The sequence below is a fragment of the Tupaia chinensis genome, unplaced genomic scaffold, assembly GCF_000334495.1.
Source record: "Tupaia chinensis unplaced genomic scaffold, TupChi_1.0 Scaffold000252_1, whole genome shotgun sequence".
In the NCBI taxonomy this organism is placed as follows: domain Eukaryota; kingdom Metazoa; phylum Chordata; class Mammalia; order Scandentia; family Tupaiidae; genus Tupaia; species Tupaia belangeri.
Genome location: NW_006159732.1, coordinates 3,886,044 through 3,909,918, shown reverse-complemented (window position 1 = coordinate 3,909,918; position 23,875 = coordinate 3,886,044). Strand labels below are relative to the sequence as shown.

At 40.3% G+C, this 23,875-nt stretch overlaps 1 protein-coding gene across 1 annotated transcript in view; it reads right to left on the bottom strand.

The window, feature by feature from the left end:
• CD2AP (CD2 associated protein) overlaps positions 1-23,875 on the bottom strand; it is a 179,328-nt gene that overhangs the window by 128,560 nt on the left and 26,893 nt on the right. Inside the window, exons 4-10 of the mRNA XM_014588009.2 lie at positions 21,212-21,366; positions 19,600-19,687; positions 13,593-13,718; positions 2,540-2,617; positions 1,218-1,321; positions 605-655; positions 59-405 (exon numbers count right to left, since the gene is read on the bottom strand). Of these exons, the coding sequence (XP_014443495.1) occupies positions 59-405; positions 605-655; positions 1,218-1,321; positions 2,540-2,617; positions 13,593-13,718; positions 19,600-19,687; positions 21,212-21,366 (949 nt within the window). The remainder of the gene's footprint in view (positions 1-58; positions 406-604; positions 656-1,217; positions 1,322-2,539; positions 2,618-13,592; positions 13,719-19,599; positions 19,688-21,211; positions 21,367-23,875) is intronic.

The window sequence follows — 23,875 nt, the reverse complement described above, 5'->3', positions numbered from 1 at the left end:
CAAGGCGCTCCCACAAGGGGGTGGGACGCGCCGGTGGGCCCAGGCCGCGGGCTCCAACCCCGAGCGCCCACCCAGCCTCGGAGCCCGGCCCTCGCCGCTCCCTCTGCACCCGCCGTCGTAGAACGCGACGGCGACGATTGAGGTGGAGACCCGAACAGAGGCCGGGAAGGTGCGGGAGCGCGGCCGGGAGGAAGCAAGTCTCGCGAGAACGCCCTTGTTCTCCCTGGTCCGCCCCCACTCTCCTCGCGGCCCCCGCCCCTGGTGCCAGGTGCGATGACGTCACGGCCGGGGGTCGCGCGCCGCGGGCGTCCAGGTGCGGCGAGCGGATGTGGAACGAGTCTGGTGAAGCTGCAGCCGGGCTTCCTCCCGAGGTTCAGGACAGCTGGGACCGGAGTTCTGTGTGGTCTATCGTCTCAGATGGATAACAAAGGGTTTTGCTGACAGGCAGAGTGAGCCTGGCTTGCCCTACTTTTCGCGGCGGGGACGCGGTGTTACTTTTTTGCAGAGAAGCAGTCTCTGGGGGTTCTAAAAAGAAACTGAGCGAGAGAGAGACCGCGGTTGATTTCCACCTTCAAGAGTAGCCCTACCGGGACCCGAAACCTACCTTGCAGAGTGCTTTACGGAGCAGGAGCGTTTGATTTGGCGCGGGGGAAACCTAGGCGCGAAATAAATTATGTTTTACAAAAATAAATTATCGGGCTGCTTTAGTTTCTTGTTGGCTCAAGACAACTATCTTAATACTGTATCTCCTGAAAGTGTAATTTCACTTGTTATCTATTCAGGGGAAAAAGTAGGCATCGGGATTTGAAATATTGGCAGATATAATTTCCAATGTCAATATGAAGAGGAGCGTAGGTAACTAATCAAACGGAGCCTTTTCTTAGAGTTAGCAACAAGTATTATTCTACCACTTTTTTCCTCCTGTTTAAGCAGACCCAATTCCTAGGCAGATATGTGAACAAAATTTGTTGCATGCCAACCCTTCTGCCTAGTCCTTTTTCAAGAAATTATGTCATCTAATTCTTAAAGTTATCCAGCACTGAAACCGCCTTGCCTTTCTAAAACTCAGCACAGCCATTTGATTTTTGTGGGACCTTGAGTAAATTAACTAACCTGGCTGGACTTCAGTTTCTTGAGTCTGTTGAAAGAAATCTTTACAGTGCAGAGCACAGTGTATGACACATTGTACTAACGTTGTAAATATCCATCCTGACTACCTCCTATAGGCCTGCTTTTGCAATCTTTGAATCTTTCTGTATCTTCTAGTAAGATTGCATATGGTAATTTTATAACAAGAACTGTCAATGCCACAAGCAGAATCCTAAAAGGAAAAAGAAAAAGGTGTGCACACCTTCACAGGGTGTTGGCTGTATTATTTTGGAATCATGAGACATGTGCCTTTTTTTAGTCAACAAATATTGAGTCTGTGTTCATTGTCCCCTGCCAAGCAAACCAAAAAAGAGGCGGAAGTGCAACCCTTATCCTCAGGGACTTCGTATTCTAACTATAAAGGGAGATATGAATACATAATATGAAGTAGAGAAAACCAAATACTTGTGAAATTTTAAAGAAAATTTTTTTTTATGGGCAAAGTAAGCTATAGGTAGAATAAATTGAACTAAATCTTCTAAGGAAGCAGTAATTTGGTCTGGTGGGGTTCTAGAAGTAAGCAGTGAAGATGGGTATGCAAACAGATTATTCCTGGGCCTTTAAGGAATCTGTATAGGGTCAGCAGTTGGCATGGAGGTTAAGGCAGCAGGATTCCACATGGCTGAAAACAGGGTGTGAGTCCCAAACCAGTGGTTTGAAAATCACACTGGGCATGTGTGCATTGTATGCCCAAAAATCCCAACACAGAAGGGATTGCCATATGGCCACCTCCTATCCTCTAAACTCAGGTTGATTTCTTTCTTTCCCTCTTTTTTCTCTCCCTGCAATTGCATATGCCCTATAGTAGAAACTAAAAGAGAAAAATAGAATAAATAATTTTTAAAAAAGAAATCTATATGACTCAAGTAGCCCATAAAAAGTAGATTATTTAAGACCTGGAAAAATGAGGCTATAAGAAGCAGAAGATTTATGAAAGGAAACAAAACTATGTTTGTATTAGAAGAGACCTAAATTCCTAGGTCTGTAGAATCCTAGATATTTAAAGAATAAAAGACAATAAATACAATTGAAGAGAGGTTAAGGAAAACAAAAGGAGAAAAAGAAAAAAAAAAGGATTGTTAGGTTTGACAATAAGAGCACCTTTAAAAGTATAATTTCAGAAAATGTGTAACAAGATATATATATATTAAGTGTATATTCAGGATATATATAACAAAATTCAGGCTTAGTGTTCTATCAACTAAATGATAAGACCACACACAGATAAGGTGACCATGTTTTCTAAACCAGAAGTCAAATCACGTGAACGGACAACATGATAAGACATTTAAATTCAAGTCTTTCCTAAAAAATTCCAAATCTGCATTATCACCATAATAAACCATATATTTTAGAGGCTTAAAAATTAAATTAAGCACATTTATTTTACGAATTCAGAGAACCTTACATCATTGATGTGACATTGAGATGTTGGATCATAATAACTGGAAGGATCAGCGAACAGGATCTGTAAGAAAGACTGGGAAAAATGAAGGAAAGCTAAGACATAATCGCAATCCTGGCATTAATGATCACTTCCAAAGACAAAGCCAAACAAAGGTCCAAGTGGAGAATGAAATCTAGGCATTTATTTTTACGCTCACAAAATGGTATGTAAAAATACTTTCAAAACTTTTGAGTGCTGTGCAAATGTTAGTTATTAACTAGTCCATGGAGCTCGTTCATCTTGTCTTACCTTCCCAGCTTTTTTTTTTTAATTTATTCATTGTCATCATTATTTTTTTTATTTTATTGAAGTTTATGAGAGAGAGACAGAGAGAGAGAAAGAAAGTGAGTAACCAAGCTACCAGGTCTGAGACTTGAACCATGGTCACCCATATGGGAATCCAGCTGCCTTAACCACCATGCCATCTGCTGACCCCACCTTCCCAGCTTTAAGAGGTCTTTGAGGAGGACCAGCAGTTAGCGCAATGGCTATGTCGCTGGACTCCCAGGTAGTCGACTGCAGTTCGTGTCCCGGACCCAGTGGCTTAAAACTCACACCGGGCACATGTGCATGCATGCCCAAGATCCCAAGAGGAGAACAGAGGAGAAGGGATTGCGGCATGGCCCTCTCCCCTGGGGGGTGATTTCTCGCTTTCTGTCTCTCTGTCTCTCTCTGTCTGTCTGGTGAGTGCATGCGCCCTATAGCAAAAACCTCTCCAAAAAAAAAAAAAAAAAGAGGTCTTCGAGGTATGGCACTATGTTTATTTATACATTTTTGTGGGAACACTGTGCTCAGCTTAAACATTACTCCCATCTCATCAGCAATAATTATTAATTGAATGAAAGAAAGCATGGTAAGAAGATAATTTCATATACATCACAGATGTTAAATTTAACCTCAAATTTCTTTCAGCTAAAAATATATTTTTTACTTTAGCCTCTTGTTTCTTAATTACTCTCTCTTAAACTTTTATTTTTATTGCCAGAGGGTGCTTGTGCTCTCCAGAGAGAGACAGAAAGAGGGAGAGAAAGCACCACCTCCCAACCATGAGGACTGGTCCGTTTTTCCACCCTGTGTGGATATAGACATGTTTTTTAAGCTGCCGAGTCCAGGACACAGACCATGGTGGCCATTTGTGATCCAGCTCCCCTTAACCTCTAGGGTTCAGGGCCAGTCACTTAACTGCTCTGTATACTGAATTAGGTTTGTTTCAATCCATCTGCCCCCAGTCTTCTTTGTGTTCTAGAACAAATGGACAATACCACTCTGACCATTCACTTTCTTTCATTTTGCTAATTTCTGAGCTTGCTGAACTGGCGTCAAAGAGAGAATTACAATTTCTGTTTGAATGACACAATTTCATACAAATCAAATTCACGCTAAACTGCCATCATTGCTTCCTCAAGTTTTCTTGAGATTTATCAGAAGATATCTATATTTAGAAGATCATATATCTTCTTCTGGCAAAAATAATATAATCAGGAAGATTATGTTGGAGAAAAATAAATGTCAACTATGTTGTGTTATTTTTAAAGTACCCATTTAGCTCAAATCTTGCAACCAATTCATTCTTTTTTGTTTCTTTGTTCTTTTTAGTTCCAAAGTACTAGGTTTCCTGGACAATTTTCTTATTGTTATCTAGTTTTAGTTCAGCTAATTTACTGCACACATAAGCACAAATTGCTTCAATGTATAATCTGAATTTTATAAATAATTCTCTAGAAAACAATTGCAGGAAATAATCTCAATCACAGTGCCTAGATTGTGAGGTCATTAAAACTGAAAAATCCCCCTGCTTAAATTGGTGACCCATCAGCCTCAAACAAAATCCAGTCACTCCACTAGCAATTGCAGAGATGTACTCAGACACACAACCACTCTACGCACTTATTATTGCACTTTAAGAAAAAGTTGAATTCAGAATGTAATGACCCCATCCAATTGAATCACCGTTTTGCCAACTGCAAGGAACTTTTTAATGATTTTATTTGCACTTTACTCAGATGCTACTGGCAAGTAATAGGCAAGTCATGGAAGCCTCACAGGCCCTCAAAGCCTCATAGGCCCTCAAAGTAACATTACTCTCTCAAAATGTTAAAGATATCCTCCTTGGAAGGATCAGAAATGTCAAGTGATCTCAAATGACTAATATATTAATCTTCGTATTTTTCATATATCAGTATTAATAATACTTTACATTAGCATTATGTAAAGAATTTCCAGTCTTGAGGACATATTCATTCAACTCGAAAGATATTTACTAATCACCCATTATAACTGAGCAGCTGCCGGGTCATAAAGAGATGAACAATACAGTCTCTGCCAAGAGGACGTGTTGGGGAGCCTGTTGGAGGCACAGGAGTTGTCTGGTAAGAGCAGTCAGCCATCCAGGCCAGCAGGCAGGTAGATGGTCAAAAGCCCAGGATGCCCCAGCTCCACAGAGCAGCGGTAAAGTGCTGCTCCAAAGCCAGAACCCACACAGAATCCATGGTTGGAATCCCCACCTCAGTCAGCCTGAAACACTCAGGGAACACTGCATGCCCAAGACCCAGTGGACTAGGGGACTAAGAGTGGGCCATAGATTCAGGAGACTTCGTAGTGGGTACTCATGTTTCTCCCTCTGTCTCACTGTCACATGCACAATGCATTCATCCTCTCATACATAAAGAAAATAGCTTAGTTTTTAAAGTCAAGAATGCCTTTACAGAGACCAGACTGAGGGGACCAGTGTCAAATACACAGGACCCTCTGTGCCATGGCAACGATTAGAGGTCTTACATATTACAGGCAGTTAAAGGAAGGTTTTTCAGTAGGTAAATGATTTGTTCTTTCAGTACATTTAGAGTAACAGAAAAAAAAAAAATGTCTGTGTGTCAAAAGATTTACCTCAATAACCATTGATGGGACCAGCAGTTGGTGTAATGGCTATGTGTTTGGACTCCCACGTAGTCCATCATGGTTCTAGTCTTGGACCTGGCAGCTTAAACTCACGCTGAGTGCGTGTGCATGTGTGCACGAGATTGTGAGAGGAGAATGGAGGAGAAGGGATTGCGGCGTGACCATCCCCCCCGGAGAGTGATTTCTCACCTTCCGTCACTCTGTCTCTGTCTTTCTAGTGAGTGCACACGCCCTATAGCAAAAACTTCCCCAAAAATAAATAAATAAATAAGCATTGATTAAGCACCTACTACCCATGGTCAATCAGTAAATTTGCTTTTCTTAATAAGAAGAAAAAAAGTGTTTAAGCCCATGTAATATACAAGGCACTACATATGCTGGGAACTGTGAGAGAATACTATGCAGAAAAAAAAAAAAAAATCGACCTTCCAGGAGTGTGATTTCCGGTCAAGAAGGCTAAGATATGCTTAACTGTTCTAACCTACTCTTATTTAAATAAACTCACCTTATGGCAGAGAAGTTGCATTTAGAAGCAGCATGGCAGGCCAGCCAGTGGTATGGTGGTTAATGCAGCTGGATCCCACGTGACATACTGCGCAGTTAGAGGCTCAGATTGGGAAGCTTGAGAAACATGGTGTGCACCATGTGTGCATGCCCAAAATCTCAAACGGAGGGGAAAATGAAGGAGAAAGGATTATAGGATGACCATTCACCATGGGGTGTGAGGAGGGGGCTTTGTTTACTTTCCTCTGTCACACTCTGTCTCTTTCCAGAGACTGCATGTGCCCTCTGACAAAAGCTTTTAAAAATAAAAGAAAAAGAGAAATCAATAAGCTGGGCACAGCCTCGTTTTAATAATGCATCTAAAATATCATTGAAATCTGCAAACTTTTTTTTTTTGGAGAAGTTTTTGCTATAGGGCGCATGCATTTGCCAGAAAGACAGAGCGAGACAGAGAGACAAAAAGGGAGAAATCACCCCTCTAGGGGGGATGGCCACGCCACAATCCCTTCTCCTCCATTCTCCTCTCCGGATCTTGGGCATGCACGCACATGCACCCAGTGTGAGTTTAAGCCACTGGGTCCGGGACTTAAACTGTCGTCAACTACATGGGAGTCCAGCGACATAGCCATTATGCCAACTGCTGGTCCCCAAATCTGCAAACTTTCAAGCAGTAAATATAAGTGACTATTGCCCAATAATCAGGTGATATTTGTATATATTAGAAATTATTCTAAAACAGGGTAGCTTTTTTGAAAACAAAATCATTAGAAATCTGGGGCCAACAGGTAGTATGGTGATTAATGTGCTACACTCCCACATGGCTAGCCATGGTTCTAGTCCCAGACTGGAGGCTTGAAAATCCCCCCTGGCATGTGTGCATGCGTGCCCAAAATACCGAAAAGGGAATGGAAGAGAAGGGATTGTGGTGTGGCCATCCCCCTCTTTCTGTCTCTCCAGCAAAAACCTAAAAGAAAAAAAAAAAAATTAGTAATCTGTGTTTCCTTTATTTGTGAGGTTGTATAAATTGCAAAGAAGGGGCTTTTTTTTTTCTTTTTTTAGTAGTATCCCAAGGGAAGGAACTCTCTCATCCCATGTATACCGTCTGATCATTTCTGCATCTTAATGTGACACTAACAGGCACTCATTGAATTGTTATCCCATGCTTCCACTTGCCTCTCCATAAAGTGTTTCTGAAATAGGAAGTGGCAACTTTATTTCTGTCTCACTTAATCTCAACTGCAGAGGTAGCAGTCAGGGTTATATTCCCATATGACACTGGAGCTTTTAAACTGCCTGTTCTGACATTATTTTGATGCCCAGAATTACAATAAATACCTGCCAAAGCAAAAAAAGCTCATAAGCCAAGGCATCCCCTCCACTTATTCCTGAGGATTCACATTCCATTCTGCCATATTTTTAGGCCACATGTTTTCACTCCCACAACTGCATCAAATTCAATATGTAGCTCATAAGCAGATCTCTTCTACTCATCAGCCCACACCTCTTCAATCAATGTCTTCCTTTTCCCATATCTACACACATATCTAAGGGTACTTCAGGTAAGAATGGTGCACTTCAATCTACTTACCCCTGAGGTGTATCCCCGTACCTCCACTTTATAACCAGGGAAACGAGCCATTCTAGATGGTCCCCTGAAGATTCTGCCTACTTTCTTCTTTACAGAATTGCTGCTTCTTTGATATGGCCACAGCCTATTTTTCCCTTCAATAGTTGTATTTCTGATTTGGGCTCACAATTTTATACTTGAGTTATCTTTTTTCCCTTTTAATTTGCTGGACTATATCCACATTATTTTTTCACTCCTTTCCTCCCTACCCTTTTTCTCTCTTATACCATATCTCCCCTAACTCTTTAACATCCTTACATTGTCAATCCAGTTTGCCCAGTTTGGTAAACCTTACATAGGTAACCTCTTTGATCTTCTAACCCTCCCTCACCACCAAATATATTTTCAAACATTAATCTTGAGTCTTACTGAGACCACTTTAAGAAAACAAAGCTTTCTGCACATTAACAGTGCCCCACCTCAATGTATCCCTTAGAATAAATCAGCAAAGTGGTAATACTATTTCTAGTTTGATATTAACAACCACAACAATGTTAATAATAGCTAACTCCATCTGACATTTTAATCTCGAACACCGACCTAAACACCTCATGTGTGTCATCTGACACAGGCCTCATTACAACATCATGAGGAGTAAAATTATCACCCCCACTTTAAGAGCTAGAAACTGAGACTGGTTAATCAACTTGCCTAAGATCACATAACTATTAAATGGCATAGCCTGTGCTGACATTCAGGACTAAACTCAGAGCTGATGTTCCAGTCTATCGTAAATTAATTTGTTTCTTGAGCTTTGTTTCTTCCTTTGTTTAAAGGGAAGGAAGAAGAAAGAGAGAAAGGGGTTAGTGGAAAAGGACCAACCAAGAAAGAGCCTGGCACAAACATGTTTCCAAATACTCAATGCTAATTTATTTTTCCTTCATCATTCATTGAGGACCCACTCTGTGCCAGGTACCATGCTAGGTACTTGTACAGAAAGGTGGAAAGAAAAAGCGTTCTATGGGGGCCAGCCAGTGGCATGGCGGTTAAGGTGCTGGGCAATCCCACATGGCCAACCACGGTTCAAGTCTCGGACCTGGTGGCTTGCTTTCTCACTTTCTTTCTCTCTGTGCATCTGTCTTTCTCTGGTCAAAGTAAAAAATAAATGAATGAATAAATAAAATTAAATAAATAATTTTTTAAAAAAAACAGAAAGAAAGAAAAAGCATTTCTACCCTTATGGAGCATATGATCTAAAGAAAAGTCAATTTTTTTTTTAAAGAATTATTTTTTTGGTTTTAACTTTATTTATTATTATTATCATTATTATTTTCCAGTTTGATCAGAGAGACAGAGAAAGAGAGAGAGGAAGTGAGAAAGCAAGCTACCAGGTCCAAGACTTGAACCGTGGTCGGCCATGTGGGAGTCCAGCGCCTCTAACCACCATGCCACCCTCCGGCCCCAAGAGAAGTCAAATTTCATAACATAAATTATCTATGTTACTTCTAACAGGACTCATTCTACATGACTCCTTTCTTGAATGTATTCTCTCCTTCCTTATAAAACCTGTACTTAACACCTCTGCTCAGTTATTGGTGTATTTTCTTTTGTAATATAGCTATTTTCATACAACTCTAATTTCCTGTTATCTGGGTGATATTCTTGAAAGCTAGGATTATGTCTTACTTATTAGTATTTTTATATTCATGCTAATTATTGGCACATAGAAGGCTCTCAATAATTATATACTAAATTCAGCAATAGAAACAAATGCGAAATTAGGGTGAATCTCCTAGCTTAGTAGATAAAGGAGCCAGATTCCACATGGCTGACTGTGGTTTGAATCTTGGCTCTGTAGCTTGAAAAATATGCAGGGCATGTGTTTGCACATGCATATGCGCATACTGGAAATCCCAACAGGTTGGAGAAATGGAAAAGGTGTTGTGGGATGAACATGCTCCATTGGCGGGATGCTTTCTCCCTCTCTCTCCCTCTCTCTGTCTCTTTGTCTCTCTCTGCTAAGGCCATATTCCCTTTGGCAACAAGAAAAATGCAGAAGTATATCTGTGTCTTCAACATTTCGAATTGAGGAATAATTACTTCAGTGATCATACTGAATTCTTCTTATGAAGACTATTGTATAAATGAACAATGCTCTACGTAGTGACAAACTCTTGCAGGAGATCATGAGTCAAAATGTACCTACTGAGTATGCTTAACAGAGTGTTCTACTATCTTTTTGTAGTAAAGATACTCCTTGATGAACAATTAAGTAAAAAAAAATAATAATAACTTTTTAAAATATATGACTGTTTTCCTAGAAATGTTATCTCAAAAACTTGAAGTACATTCAAAATAGAGGAATCCTGTTCTATATGAGGTCATAATTTCTTCTAAGAATTACTGAGTGGGTAAAAATAGTAAAATAAGTGCCAATAGTGTGAGAGAAATGCTGGAACAATCTTATCCACCCTACAGTCTACTTTTTTTTTTAATTTAATTTAATTTTTATTAGTCTTTTTTTAAAAAACAGATTTGATCACTATACAACATTTGGCTTGTAAAGAGAATTTGCAGTCTACTTCTGAGCAACCACTTCTAACAAGTGAGATCTAGGCTTCCTCGGCCCGGCTTCTGTGTATATGAGCACATGTTTGTATTTATACCCAGATAGCTGTTCTCTTTCCACCATGGAGTCACCACCTTATTCCTCAAACTTTATTTCTCATCTCTAAAAACTGAACCAAGAATAAAGACCAGGCTATTGCAACATTAAAGTTGTGTTCAAGACAGCTTTAAAACTCATGACCAGCTAGTCATGAAACTAGTCACTCCCTGTGTGCAGTTTAAATTAAAACCAGGTAAGAAATGAGAGTCCAGGGACCAGCAGTTAGCGTAATGGCTATGTCTCTGGACTCCCATGTAGTCAACCACGGTTTGAGTCCTGGACCCAGTGACTTAAACTCACGCCAAACATGTGTGCATGCGTATTCAAGATCCCGAGAGGAGAATGGGGAAGGGATTGTGGCATGGCCATCCTCCCTGGGGGTTGATTTCTCACTTTCTGTCTCTCTCTGTCTCTCTGGCAAGCACACGCACCCTATAGCAAAAACCTCTCCAAAAAAAAAAAGAAAAAGAAATGAGAGTCCAGAATTCAGAGATGAACTGAATATTTTAGAACTGAATTAAACAATTAAATAAAACATTTACAGAATAGAAAGACACTGTGACCTCTACATGTCAGAACTGTGTTGAAAGACCTACAGTTCTCCAAGGCCCACGGAAATAGTATTATGCCAAGAGAAACAGTCTTAGAGATATTCCTGTTCTAATACAAGTTCACATACCAATCTCTCGCTCCCACATTAAAATGGTCTATTTTTGATGTTGCTCAAAACAAAATGAAAGGGAAATAAACCTCACGGCACTTTGTAGAGACAGGAATTGAAAGTGCAAGGAGACGGTTTCATTTTGCGGGGGAGAACCCTGATAAAGAGGAACTCTCTCTTTTAAACAAATTTAGTGGAGAAAGGGAAATGTCAGTCAGCACGACACTTAAGGGAAAGGTTTGATTGATTCATTCATTCATTTTGTAGGGAGAATGCTTTAACCATGACTCAGGGTGAATTGTTTTTCCAGAATTATTTATTTTTTTTAAAGTATTATTAGTTTACATTTGCTGTAGGGCAATGTGCTCAGCAGAGAGAGACAGAAAAAGAGAAGGGGGCGGAGGGAAGAGTGAGAAAGCAAGCCACCAGGTCCAGGACTCAAACTGTGGTTAGCCATATAGGAGTCCAATGCCCTAACCACTATACCACCTGCTGGCCCCCAGGATGGATTTGTTTTATAGTGAAGTAGCAAATTGAAATTAAATGTATCCACTACAAATAAAATCTTGGCCTCTTCTTAAATGCATATATTAATCACAGCCCACAATTTTATATTCTGATTAGATAAAAAAAATTTTTTTGTACAAAAGTCAAACAACGCTAAAATGTGTAAAGTAAAAATGTGGGCCAGCTGGTGGCATGGTGGTTAAGGCAGCTGGATTCCAGCTGTAGCCAACTGGTTTGAGACTCAGACCTAACAGTTTCCAAAACACACAGAGCACATGCACATGCATATGCACATACATCTGCACCCCCAAAATCCCCAAAGGAGGGGGAAGCTGAGGAAACGGGGCTGTGGTCATGCCCTATGGGGGTGTACTTAGGACTCAAACTGTGGTTAGCCATATAGGAGTCCAATGCCCTAACCACTATACCACCTGCTGGCCCCCAGGATGGATTTGTTTTATAGTGAAGTAGCAAATTGAAATTAAATGTATCCACTACAAATAAAATCTTGGCCTCTTCTTAAATGCATATATTAATCACAGCCCACAATTTTATATTCTGATTAGATAAAAAAAATTTTTTTGTACAAAAGTCAAACAACGCTAAAATGTGTAAAGTAAAAATGTGGGCCAGCTGGTGGCATGGTGGTTAAGGCAGCTGGATTCCAGCTGTAGCCAACTGGTTTGAGACTCAGACCTAACAGTTTCCAAAACACACAGAGCACATGCACATGCATATGCACATACATCTGCACCCCCAAAATCCCCAAAGGAGGGGGAAGCTGAGGAAACGGGGCTGTGGTCATGCCCTATGGGGGTGTACTTTCTCACTTTCCCTCTGTTTCGCTCTGGCAAGTGCACATGCTTTTTTGGAAAAAAAAGTCATAATCCCACTTCTCAGAATAACTGTTATTAAGTTGTATTATATTAATCATAATTGTTATTCAGGTTAGACATGTAAATAGTTTGCAATTATGCTGTACAGACTGCTCTGCATCTTACTTTTACCTAACAATAAACATATTTCCATGCTAGGAGATTCTATTTCCCTTTCAGGTCATTCCTTCAAATAGTACATACATTTCATTGGTTTACTGAACCATAACCAATCTTGTATTAAGGGTCATGTAAATTATTTCCAAGTTGTTTTTTTTTTTGTACCACAAACATTGTCTCAATGAGCATCTTTGTATACATACATTTGTGCGATTTTTCATAAGTGGAGCCAAACACATTATATTTTTATTAAATTATATCATTGCCTTCCAAAAGGGTTGCATAAATTACTCTTTTCATCAAAATGGGATGCTAGCGATGTTTTGAATTTAGTCCATAGGGTAGGAGAAAAATTACAGCTCATTGTTACAAGTTGTATTAATGATGTTGAGAATCTGTATGTATGTGTATTGATTATTTTTATTTCTATGCCTAAAAATTGCCAGTTTGCCAGCCTATATTTCTGGCTCATTTGTCTTTTTTAAAATAATTTTCTCAACGATTCCTAAGCATTCTTTAATCTAGAGAAATCATTTCCCCAGTGGGTGCCCATTTGTCCTCTGAGCCACTCCTCTCTTTCTCCTGAGTGTATGCATGGGAAAGGGGAGGGACGTGTGGGGCACTGACCCCTCACACTGTTTTCCCAGTCAGTTGGCTTCCACTGGAGGAAGATTAGAGAGTTGGAAAGCAGATGCCTACTTACTAACCCCTAGAATCTATGAGCGTGTTATGTTATACTGCAAAGGGGAATTGGGTTGCAGAGAGAATTATGCTTGCACATCAGCTAACCTCAAAATAAGATGGCACTGGATTTTGCAGATGGACCCAGTGTAATCATAGAACACCTAAAGAGTGAGAGAGAGCCAGACCAGAACTAGAGAAGTGATATTGTGAGAAGGACTCCCCGCCCATTGCTGGCCTTGAAGATGGAGGAAAGAGACCAGGACACAACTAGTGGCCTCAAGAGGCTGGAAAAGTCAAGAACTCTAATTCTCCCCTAGAGTCTCCAGAAAGAAATGCAGCCCTGCATCTTGTTTTTAGCTTAATGAGGCTCATTTCAGATTTTTGATTTCCAGAACCATGAAATAATTGATGTGTGTTGTTTCAAGCCACCTAGAAGGTAAAAATTTGTTGTAGCTGCAGTAGGAATTAACACAGGGCAAGAGGAACGGAGAAGCAAAGACATTCCTCTCTACCCTCATCCCTGTTTCCCGCAGTGTCTCCAGCACACACTGCATAGTCCCCTTGGCTTCTGCTCCCGTCAAAGAGGTCTGATTGGCTTTAGCTTCAGCTGGCTCCTGAGCTCTGGGACTAGCTCTGCCCTTTCAGCTTAGAGGTGAAGATGTTACCTGTTGCTGAAATTTCTAGGCTACACATCCTACCTTTCTTGGTTTCTTGGCTCTTCCATCATCTCTGAAAACATTTCTTATATTAGATTCTATTTCAAATATTTAGAATGATTTCTTTTTCCTAGTTGGATCCTACCTGATACAGCCAGTCAAAATGTTGCAAATATGTTTTCTCAATTGGACATTTGTTTTTGAACATTTTGTGGTGTTTTTATGCCATTCAGAAAGTTTAAATTTGCATATAGTTAAACAATCTGCATTTTATGCTATGTTGAAAGGTCTTTTCTCTTCCAAAACTAAAAAAATAAATAGCTTATCACTTTACCTAGCTTAACCAATTTTTTACTGATAAGTAATATATAATCATGCAGGGCCAGCAGGTGGCATGATGGTTAAAGCATTGGACTCCCACCTGATCAAATGCAGTTCAAGTCTTGGACCTGGCAGCTTGAAACTAATGCCAGGTGCAGGTGCATGCATGCCCAAAATTCCAGGAGGAGAATGTACAATTATGGACTGGCTAGCACTCTTGAAGAGTGATTTCTCACTTTCCCCTCGTTAGTTCTCTCTGTCTCTGACAAGTGAGTGCATGCGCCCTATGGCAAAAACCTAAATATGTAAATAGATAGACAGATGTAAATAGATAGACAGATATAAAATCTCATATACACATAAGTGTATAGCTTGCTGAATTTTCACACACTATAATAGTCATGTTGGGATTTCATTATTTACATTTCAAGTTGTGGATTATCTATATTTGATTTTGGTGGGCATGGAGTAACATTGCAATTCAGGTTGGTTTGTTTTTCTTTCAATGATGAGTTTTTTATAATGTTCATAAACAGTAATCCAGGGCCCATGGTCTCGTGGTTAAGCCCACTGGATCTCACAGGGTCAACTGCACAGTTTGAATCTCTAAAACAGTGGCTTGAGAAGCACACCACATGTTTGGACATATGTGTGCCCAAAATCCTGAGAAGAGGGAAAGCTCGAGAAGAAGGAATTGCAGCATTAATACAGGCCACAGGGAGTGCTTTCTCGCTTTCTCTTTCTCTCACACACAAATCAGAAAAAAATGTAAAAAATTTAAAAAAGAAAACAATAGTCCATTTTTCTCCTATGGATTTAAAGTGCTGTCTTTATAATTAATACAATTGGTGAATTTTTAGGTGCTGATCTATTTTTATGTTTGTATTTTACTATTTTATAATGTTTTAAATAAAATTGTGCTAAACCATCTCCTCCCATTGCTCATGTTCAGATTATAAACTTTTTTTTAAGTGGTTAGAATTACAGAAGGCCCTTGCCTCTGCAAAAAAATAGTCGGGAACCAGCAATTAGCGTAATGGCTATGTCACTGGACTCCCACGTAGTCGACCGCGGTTCGCGTCCCAGACCCGGTGGCTTAAAACTCATCCCAGGCGCGTGTGCGTGTGTGCCCAAGATCCCAAGGGGAGAATGGAGGAGAAGGAATTGCGGCGTGACCATCCGCCCTGGGGGGTGATTTCTCACTTTCTGTCTCTGTGTCGCTCTCTGTCTGGTGAGAGCACACGCCCTAAACCTCTCCAAAAAAAAAAAAAAAAGAGTGAGTCAATATCAAAGAAATCCTGGGCCAGGTAGCAGAGTTTAAAAATTGTTTCATGTAATTCTGTGCAGATGTGTATCATTCTATTGCCAGCTGGCCTAGGACCTGGCACAGGTAATTATTCAGTAAATAAGTGGTTTCCAAGCTCAGCTAAGCATTAAAACTATACCAAACATATATTTTGGCCAAATTCTAACTGAGTGTTCGTTGAAACTTATGATTAGAGATGGTTATTACTATCATATTAGGTTGTCGGAAAAATCATAACGTATTTTTCTGTTCTTAACTAAAGCAATATCTCCACAGATTCAAATAGAAATTGTCCTCTAGGAACCTTTTTTTTTTTTTTTTTTTTTTTTTAGTTTTTGTTGTAGGGCTTGTTCACTCAGCAGAGAGACACAGAGAGGGGAAATGAGAAAACACCTCCTTGGGGAGATAACCAGGCAAGGCAACAATTCCCTATCCTCCTATTTCCTTTTGGGACTTTGGGTCATACACATGCACTTTGTGTGATTTTTAAGCCACTGGGTGCGCAACTTTAACCACACAGCCGGCCATGTGGGATCCAGAACTTTAACCTCTACGCCATCTGCTGGCCCCTCAGAACATTCTTTTAAAAGTGTTCTGTTAGATTAGTGAGCAATTGTGTTGCTGTTTCTCCTTTTTTTTTTTTTCTCACTAGCTTTTATTTTATTCATTTATTATGTCTTTACAATGTCTGGACAAAATAAATTTTTTCAGATGAAACTAACTTAACATAGATATTATATATAATTTTGAATATTTTCCCTCCCATGAAATGTGGAAATGTTAGAACTGATATCCTGCCTTTAATTTATCACCACACAATAGAAAGAATTCCTAAATAAGATATTCATTGAAAGATTGTTTAATGCTTAAAAAGCTAAAAATAAAATATAGTATTTAATTCTTTTTTTGAAATTCTTTGTGTGTATGTATGCGTATGCTATGGGGCACTTGGACTCACTAGAGAGACAGACAGAAAGACAGAAACCAAGAAATTACCCCTGAAGAGGGTTAGGCTTGCCACAATCTCTTCTCCTCATTCTCCTCTCAGGATTTTGGGCATGCACGCACACTCACCTGATGTGAGTTTCCAGCTGCCAGTACTGGGACTTGAACTGTGGTTGACCATGTGGGAGTCCAGTGCCTTAACCATTACTCCACCCACTGGCCCCGAATCTTATTTTTTTTAAGAGCAATGAATGGTTATTTCCAGCACCTCTACAAAAATTCAAATTAGAGAAAACAATCTATTTTTCGTCTTTGTATTGTTATTTAAAACTATCTATTGGCCCTCCCCAAAAAACTGTTCTTTTCCCAAACTCTTTCTCAATATTTATTTTTACTCTTAATATAGATCAGCCTCTAGGGGCCACCCGCACTCCTTGGCTCCTGGCTCCTTTATCCTAAAAGTTGATAATTTTGCTCTCTGATCATTCTTCTGTGGTTCTTTCTCTCTCTGACTGCCTCTCCTATCCTGCTTGCTTCTTTCCACTCTTTTTTCTTATTTATGATCCAGTGGTGCACAGAGTAAAGAGAGAAAAAGAGAGCTGGGGATGGAGTTTCCTCCACAGGGTCAAGTCATGCCTCCATCCTCCTCTTCCAGTCCTCCAGCTCTTTGGATCCTGGAACCTGTGTGCATGACCAGCACATTCCAGGCCAACCAGACCAAGGGTTCCACCTGAACTGCAGTGGCATGCAGCCTCCAGCAGTGAGGCTTGCCATGCTACTCCCTGGGCCACCACAACGGGATCCCTCGTTCCACTCACAGGGACTTTTGTAACTATATTGGGCTCACTTGAATAATGTAGGTTTCTATACCTGTTTAAAAATTAATTGACTTGTAACATAATTCCATTTTTTAAAAAAATAATTATTTTAAAATATTCATTTCTTTATTTTAATTTGACCAGAGAGGGACAGATAGAGAAAGAGAAAGTGAGAAAGCAAGCCACTGTGACTCCAACCGCAGTTGGCCAAATGGGAGTCCAGCACCCTTAACCACCATGCCACCTGCCAACCCAACATAATTCCATTTTAATTCTCTTCCATTGTATAATGTAGTACATTCACAGGTTCCAGAGATTAGGACAAGGACATTTGACCGAGCTATTTTTCTGCCTACAATAGCACATATATTTATGCACATTTTACAAATCATGATTCAGTTGCAGAGAACATACTCTCCTCCAGTTAGGTTCAATATAAAAGAAATTATTCCAATGGCATCAGAACTGTTGACTGAATAACTAACTAGATCGAAGCTTCCAGGAGACCCTCCTAACGAAGGTGATGTGGGGAGCCGTGTGCTTGTGCAGTGGTGGGAAAGGGCTGGGGTTCAAGTTCTGGGACCTCTCTGAGCACACTGAACGAGTACACATGCCTGTGGTCCAGACCGACTCGGGACAGATATGACATGGATACTCTGTCGGGGATGCCTGTCTTTCTCTGCATGACTTTCTCATGGAATAAATAAGTACATTTAAACAAAATATAAAGAAGGTAGTGCAGAACTAAGCTGCCAGAGAGTTGACACTCCTGCTCTAATAAAATGTCCGTGGAATCTGGAAGCTGTGTGTAGTCTCAAAACCCAGTACTGGGAACCAGCAGTTAGCGTAATGGCTATGTCGCTGGACTCCCACTAGTCGATGGCGGTTCGCGTCCCGGACGCGGTGGCTTAAAACTCACGCCGGGTGCATGTGCGTGCGTGCCCAAGATCCCGAGAGGAGAATGGAGGAGAAGGGATTGTGGCGTGACCATCCGCTCTGGGGGGTGATTTCTCGCTTTCTGTCTCTATGTCTCTCTCTGTCTGTCTGGCGAGCACACGCGCCCTATAGCGAAAAAAAAAACTCTCAAAAAAAAAAAGAAAAAAAACAAAAACAAAAAAACACCCAGTACTATGCTACTTCGTCCATGATCTACATCAGCAAAACAAATGCCTTTTGCCCTTTCTCTGTCCTTTCTTAGCTCAGTTTCAGAATCAAGTGTCATACAATTGTATCTGATTTGGGAAACCTAGATCATATCGGAACTCCAGTTGTAATCAAGTCTGGGAGATGTTATTTTTACCTCGTTAGCCTCTGCAATACAGGAAGGCATACAAGAAGGAAGTTGAAGTAGATATTAAAATATCTGCTAGAAAAAAGCATGCAGTATTTCTGGAAGGAAAACAGGAGACTGGTACAGTGGATGTTGCTGGACAAGGAAACTGGAGGATGACATGAAAAGGACACTTGATTTTTATTGTACGTCTTTTGTAACTTTAAATTGCAAATTACTAATTACCTTGAACATGTAGCATTTATTCATAACTAAACAATGTTTAAAACACTTTAGGGCAAAACAAAACCAAAGAAAACTAAAATAAAAATGGAAAGATCTGGGGCCAGTCGGTGGTGTGGTGGTTAAGGGTGCTGGACTCCCACATGTTCGACCACGATTCGAGTCCTGGACCTGGTGGCTTGCTTTCTAACTTTCTCTCTCTTCTACCCTCCCACTCCCTGTCAAATTAAAATAAGTAAAATGAATAAATAAAGTGAAATACAATAATTGTTAAAAAAGAAAAGATCTGCAGTGATTCTGATATAGTTGGTCCATAGACCGGCGTTTAGCAGCCACATTGATCAGTATTTATTGAAATAAGTATGTTTTCTATTTGGTTCAGTTGAGGAAGATCAGACTTAAGTGAAGTAATAATCAATAATTACTGGAATTTAGTTCTTATACCAGTAATTTATTACATTACGGTCATTATTCAAAGATTAGAAAATATTACTGGTACTTATTTTCTTTTTTAATTGCCAGAAGGCATATGTACTTGCCACAGAGAAAGAGAGAGACAGGCTGGAAAGCACTTCCACAATGGGGTGAGACCAAGACCTGATTACAACTGGATTTCCCATATGGTCTAGGTTTCCCAAATCACATACAAGTAGAGATACTTTTCTATCCTGTTGGGATTTGGGACATGTGCTCACACACACCTGGTGTTTTTCAAACCACTGGGGCCAGGATTCAAATCTGGTTGGCCATGTGGGATTTGGCTTCCTAACCACTAGGTTATGTGGCCAACCTTAGATTTTATTTTTTACTTTGCATTCTGTTCTAACTTGATATTTTTATGCATATTTTAATGAAAGTAGTTAGTAATAAAAACAATGTAAAACATTTTTTACTTTGAATTATCCATCTTTTGGGTAAGTTTATCCAATTGAACAGAACTTCCACAGCTAGGAACCACACCGCCACTGTTAGCACTTGCAAAGTTATAGGTATGCTGCCAAAGAGAACAACTCCATAAGCCAAGTCTTGCAAAATCAAACCTATCCAACTATGAAAACAATTTAAGGAGTGAATGTAATGCTGAGTCCGAAAACCTGGGAAAAGGGTTTATTTAAAGAAATGAGAGAGGGGCAGCTCTATGGCCTGGTGCTTAGGCTGCTGGACCCCACATGGCTGACCTCACAATTCAAGTCCCAGACCTAGTAGCTTGAGAAACATGCTGAGTGTGTGTGTGTGTGTGTGTGTGTGTGTGTGTGCAAAAAAAAAAAAAACAAAAACAAAAAAACACCCAGTACTATGCTACTTCGTCCATGATCTACATCAGCAAAACAAATGCCTTTTGCCCTTTCTCTGTCCTTTCTTAGCTCAGTTTCAGAATCAAGTGTCATACAATTGTATCTGATTTGGGAAACCTAGATCATATCGGAACTCCAGTTGTAATCAAGTCTGGGAGATGTTATTTTTAGCTCGTTAGCCTCTGCAATACAGGAAGGCATACAAGAAGGAAGTTGAAGTAGATATTAAAATATCTGCTAGAAAAAAGCATGCAGTATTTCTGGAAGGAAAACAGGAGACTGGTACAGTGGATGTTGCTGGACAAGGAAACTGGAGGATGACATGAAAAGGACACTTGATTTTTATTGTACGTCTTTTGTAACTTTAAATTGCAAATTACTAATTACCTTGAACATGTAGCATTTATTCATAACTAAACAATGTTTAAAACACTTTAGGGCAAAACAAAACCAAAGAAAACTAAAATAAAAATGGAAAGATCTGGGGCCAGTCGGTGGTGTGGTGGTTAAGGGTGCTGGACTCCCACATGTTCGACCACGATTCGAGTCCTGGACCTGGTGGCTTGCTTTCTAACTTTCTCTCTCTTCTACCCTCCCACTCCCTGTCAAATTAAAATAAGTAAAATGAATAAATAAAGTGAAATACAATAATTGTTAAAAAAGAAAAGATCTGCAGTGATTCTGATATAGTTGGTCCATAGACCGGCGTTTAGCAGCCACATTGATCAGTATTTATTGAAATAAGTATGTTTTCTATTTGGTTCAGTTGAGGAAGATCAGACTTAAGTGAAGTAATAATCAATAATTACTGGAATTTAGTTCTTATACCAGTAATTTATTACATTACGGTCATTATTCAAAGATTAGAAAATATTACTGGTACTTATTTTCTTTTTTAATTGCCAGAAGGCATATGTACTTGCCACAGAGAAAGAGAGAGACAGGCTGGAAAGCACTTCCACAATGGGGTGAGACCAAGACCTGATTACAACTGGATTTCCCATATGGTCTAGGTTTCCCAAATCACATACAAGTAGAGATACTTTTCTATCCTGTTGGGATTTGGGACATGTGCTCACACACACCTGGTGTTTTTCAAACCACTGGGGCCAGGATTCAAATCTGGTTGGCCATGTGGGATTTGGCTTCCTAACCACTAGGTTATGTGGCCAACCTTAGATTTTATTTTTTACTTTGCATTCTGTTCTAACTTGATATTTTTATGCATATTTTAATGAAAGTAGTTAGTAATAAAAACAATGTAAAACATTTTTTACTTTGAATTATCCATCTTTTGGGTAAGTTTATCCAATTGAACAGAACTTCCACAGCTAGGAACCACACCGCCACTGTTAGCACTTGCAAAGTTATAGGTATGCTGCCAAAGAGAACAACTCCATAAGCCAAGTCTTGCAAAATCAAACCTATCCAACTATGAAAACAATTTAAGGAGTGAATGTAATGCTGAGTCCGAAAACCTGGGAAAAGGGTTTATTTAAAGAAATGAGAGAGGGGCAGCTCTATGGCCTGGTGCTTAGGCTGCTGGACCCCACATGGCTGACCTCACAATTCAAGTCCCAGACCTAGTAGCTTGAGAAACATGCTGAGTGTGTGTGTGTGTGTGTGTGTGTGTGTGCGTGCATACCCACCCAAAATTCCAAAGGAGAGAGAAATAGAGGAGAAGAGATTTTGGTGTGACCATTCCCTATAGTGGGTGCTTTCTCCTCTTTGGGTCTCTCTCCCTGGCTAGTATACATGCCCTTTCTCAAAAAAAAAAAAAAAAAGAAGAAGAAAAAAATAAATGGGGACCAAAAGGGGGAATCCAGAGGAAGTTTTGTTTTGACTGGGGACAATTCTGAATTGATTTATGCAGAGTCTGGGTTGATAGTCAAAGATGCCCTTTCAAAGAGCAGTCAGTGGTCAGTTAAAATGGGGAAGTGAAATTTAAGTTATAGCAAGGGCAATGCTAGTGGGCACATGCTTTCAATTGCCAAACATATACATTATCATAAAGGTCTTCACTAACTCTGCCTTACAGTGGCTAAACCATGGCCAAGGTGCTAAGGTGCCTCTTAACAGTATAAAACAGAGCCTTCCAGTAGGAAATGAATAGGAATGGTAGATTAAGACCAGCCTCTGGCCTGGTGGTTAAGACGGTTGGATCCCATATGGCCCACTGCAAGATTTGAGTTCCATATTCTGTGGCTTGAAAATCATGCTTGGTGTCTAGTGTGAGTGTGCCAAAATCCCAACAGGAGGGAGAGTCAGTGAAGGAATTATGACTTGACATTCCCCACGAGGGGTGCTTTCTCATTTTCCTGCTCTGTCCATCTCTCTCCACTGAGTGCATATGCCCTCTGGCAAACTTAAAAAGAAGAAAGAAGAAAGAAAGAAAGAAAGAAAGAAAGAAAGAAAGAAAGAAAGAAAGAAAGAAAAAGAGAAAAAAGGAAAAGAAATGGTAACCTGAAGCTTTTTTTTTTTTTCCTCTTCAATTTGCCATAAGGCACGTGCACTTGCAGGAGTGAGAGGGAAAGCGAGAAAGCACCCCTCAGGGGAGATGGCCATGCTGCAGTCTCTTCTCTGGATCCTCTCAGGATTTTGAGCAAATGCACCTGACATGATTTTCAAACCAGCAGGTCTGGGACTGAAACTGCACAGTTGGCCACGTAAGATCTGACCACCTTAACCACCACTTACTAGCTGGCCAGGCCTGAAGCTTTCTAAGATACGTGTTTGGAATATAGCTCTAACTGCACTTGGGGTGTTGATTCTTCTGAGCATTTGTTGCTAAATTGGCCTGTGAACTCTCAGAGGCTAAAGGAGTAAACAGAAATAGTTTATTCAGTCCTTAAGTGACTACTGTGCTGCATCTTGATGAATATCTTATTTTTCCCTCCGTGACAGTTGGGAGATTTCCAAGAGGGTAGTTATTATTCTTTGTTGCTGATTCGGTGGTAGTCACAACACTTTGGAATTGAGTCATCAATTGATAGGAAATGGAGAGTGTAAATTTGTGTAAAACACTTAAAGTAGGTCCACTATGTCCCCCCCACACACACACACACACACGCACACACAAACTAGCTGTGGGAGCATTGGGTTCAAAAGTTAATCATGGCCAGTCAGATGGCATGATGGTTAAGGCAGCTAGATCCCACATTGCCAACCACATGGTTTGAGTCCCAGACCCTGTGACTTCCAAAGCATGTCAGGATACATGTGCATGTGTGCCCAAAATCCCTAGAAGGAATCGTGGAGAAGGGGTTGTGGGCGAGAAAGCACCCCTCAGGGGAGATGGCCATGCTGCAGTCTCTTCTCTGGATCCTCTCAGGATTTTGAGCAAATGCACCTGACATGATTTTCAAACCAGCAGGTCTGGGACTGAAACTGCACAGTTGGCCACGTAAGATCTGACCACCTTAACCACCACTTACTAGCTGGCCAGGCCTGAAGCTTTCTAAGATACGTGTTTGGAATATAGCTCTAACTGCACTTGGGGTGTTGATTCTTCTGAGCATTTGTTGCTAAATTGGCCTGTGAACTCTCAGAGGCTAAAGGAGTAAACAGAAATAGTTTATTCAGTCCTTAAGTGACTACTGTGCTGCATCTTGATGAATATCTTATTTTTCCCTCCGTGACAGTTGGGAGATTTCCAAGAGGGTAGTTATTATTCTTTGTTGCTGATTCGGTGGTAGTCACAACACTTTGGAATTGAGTCATCAATTGATAGGAAATGGAGAGTGTAAATTTGTGTAAAACACTTAAAGTAGGTCCACTATGTCCCCCCCACACACACACACACACACGCACACACAAACTAGCTGTGGGAGCATTGGGTTCAAAAGTTAATCATGGCCAGTCAGATGGCATGATGGTTAAGGCAGCTAGATCCCACATTGCCAACCACATGGTTTGAGTCCCAGACCCTGTGACTTCCAAAG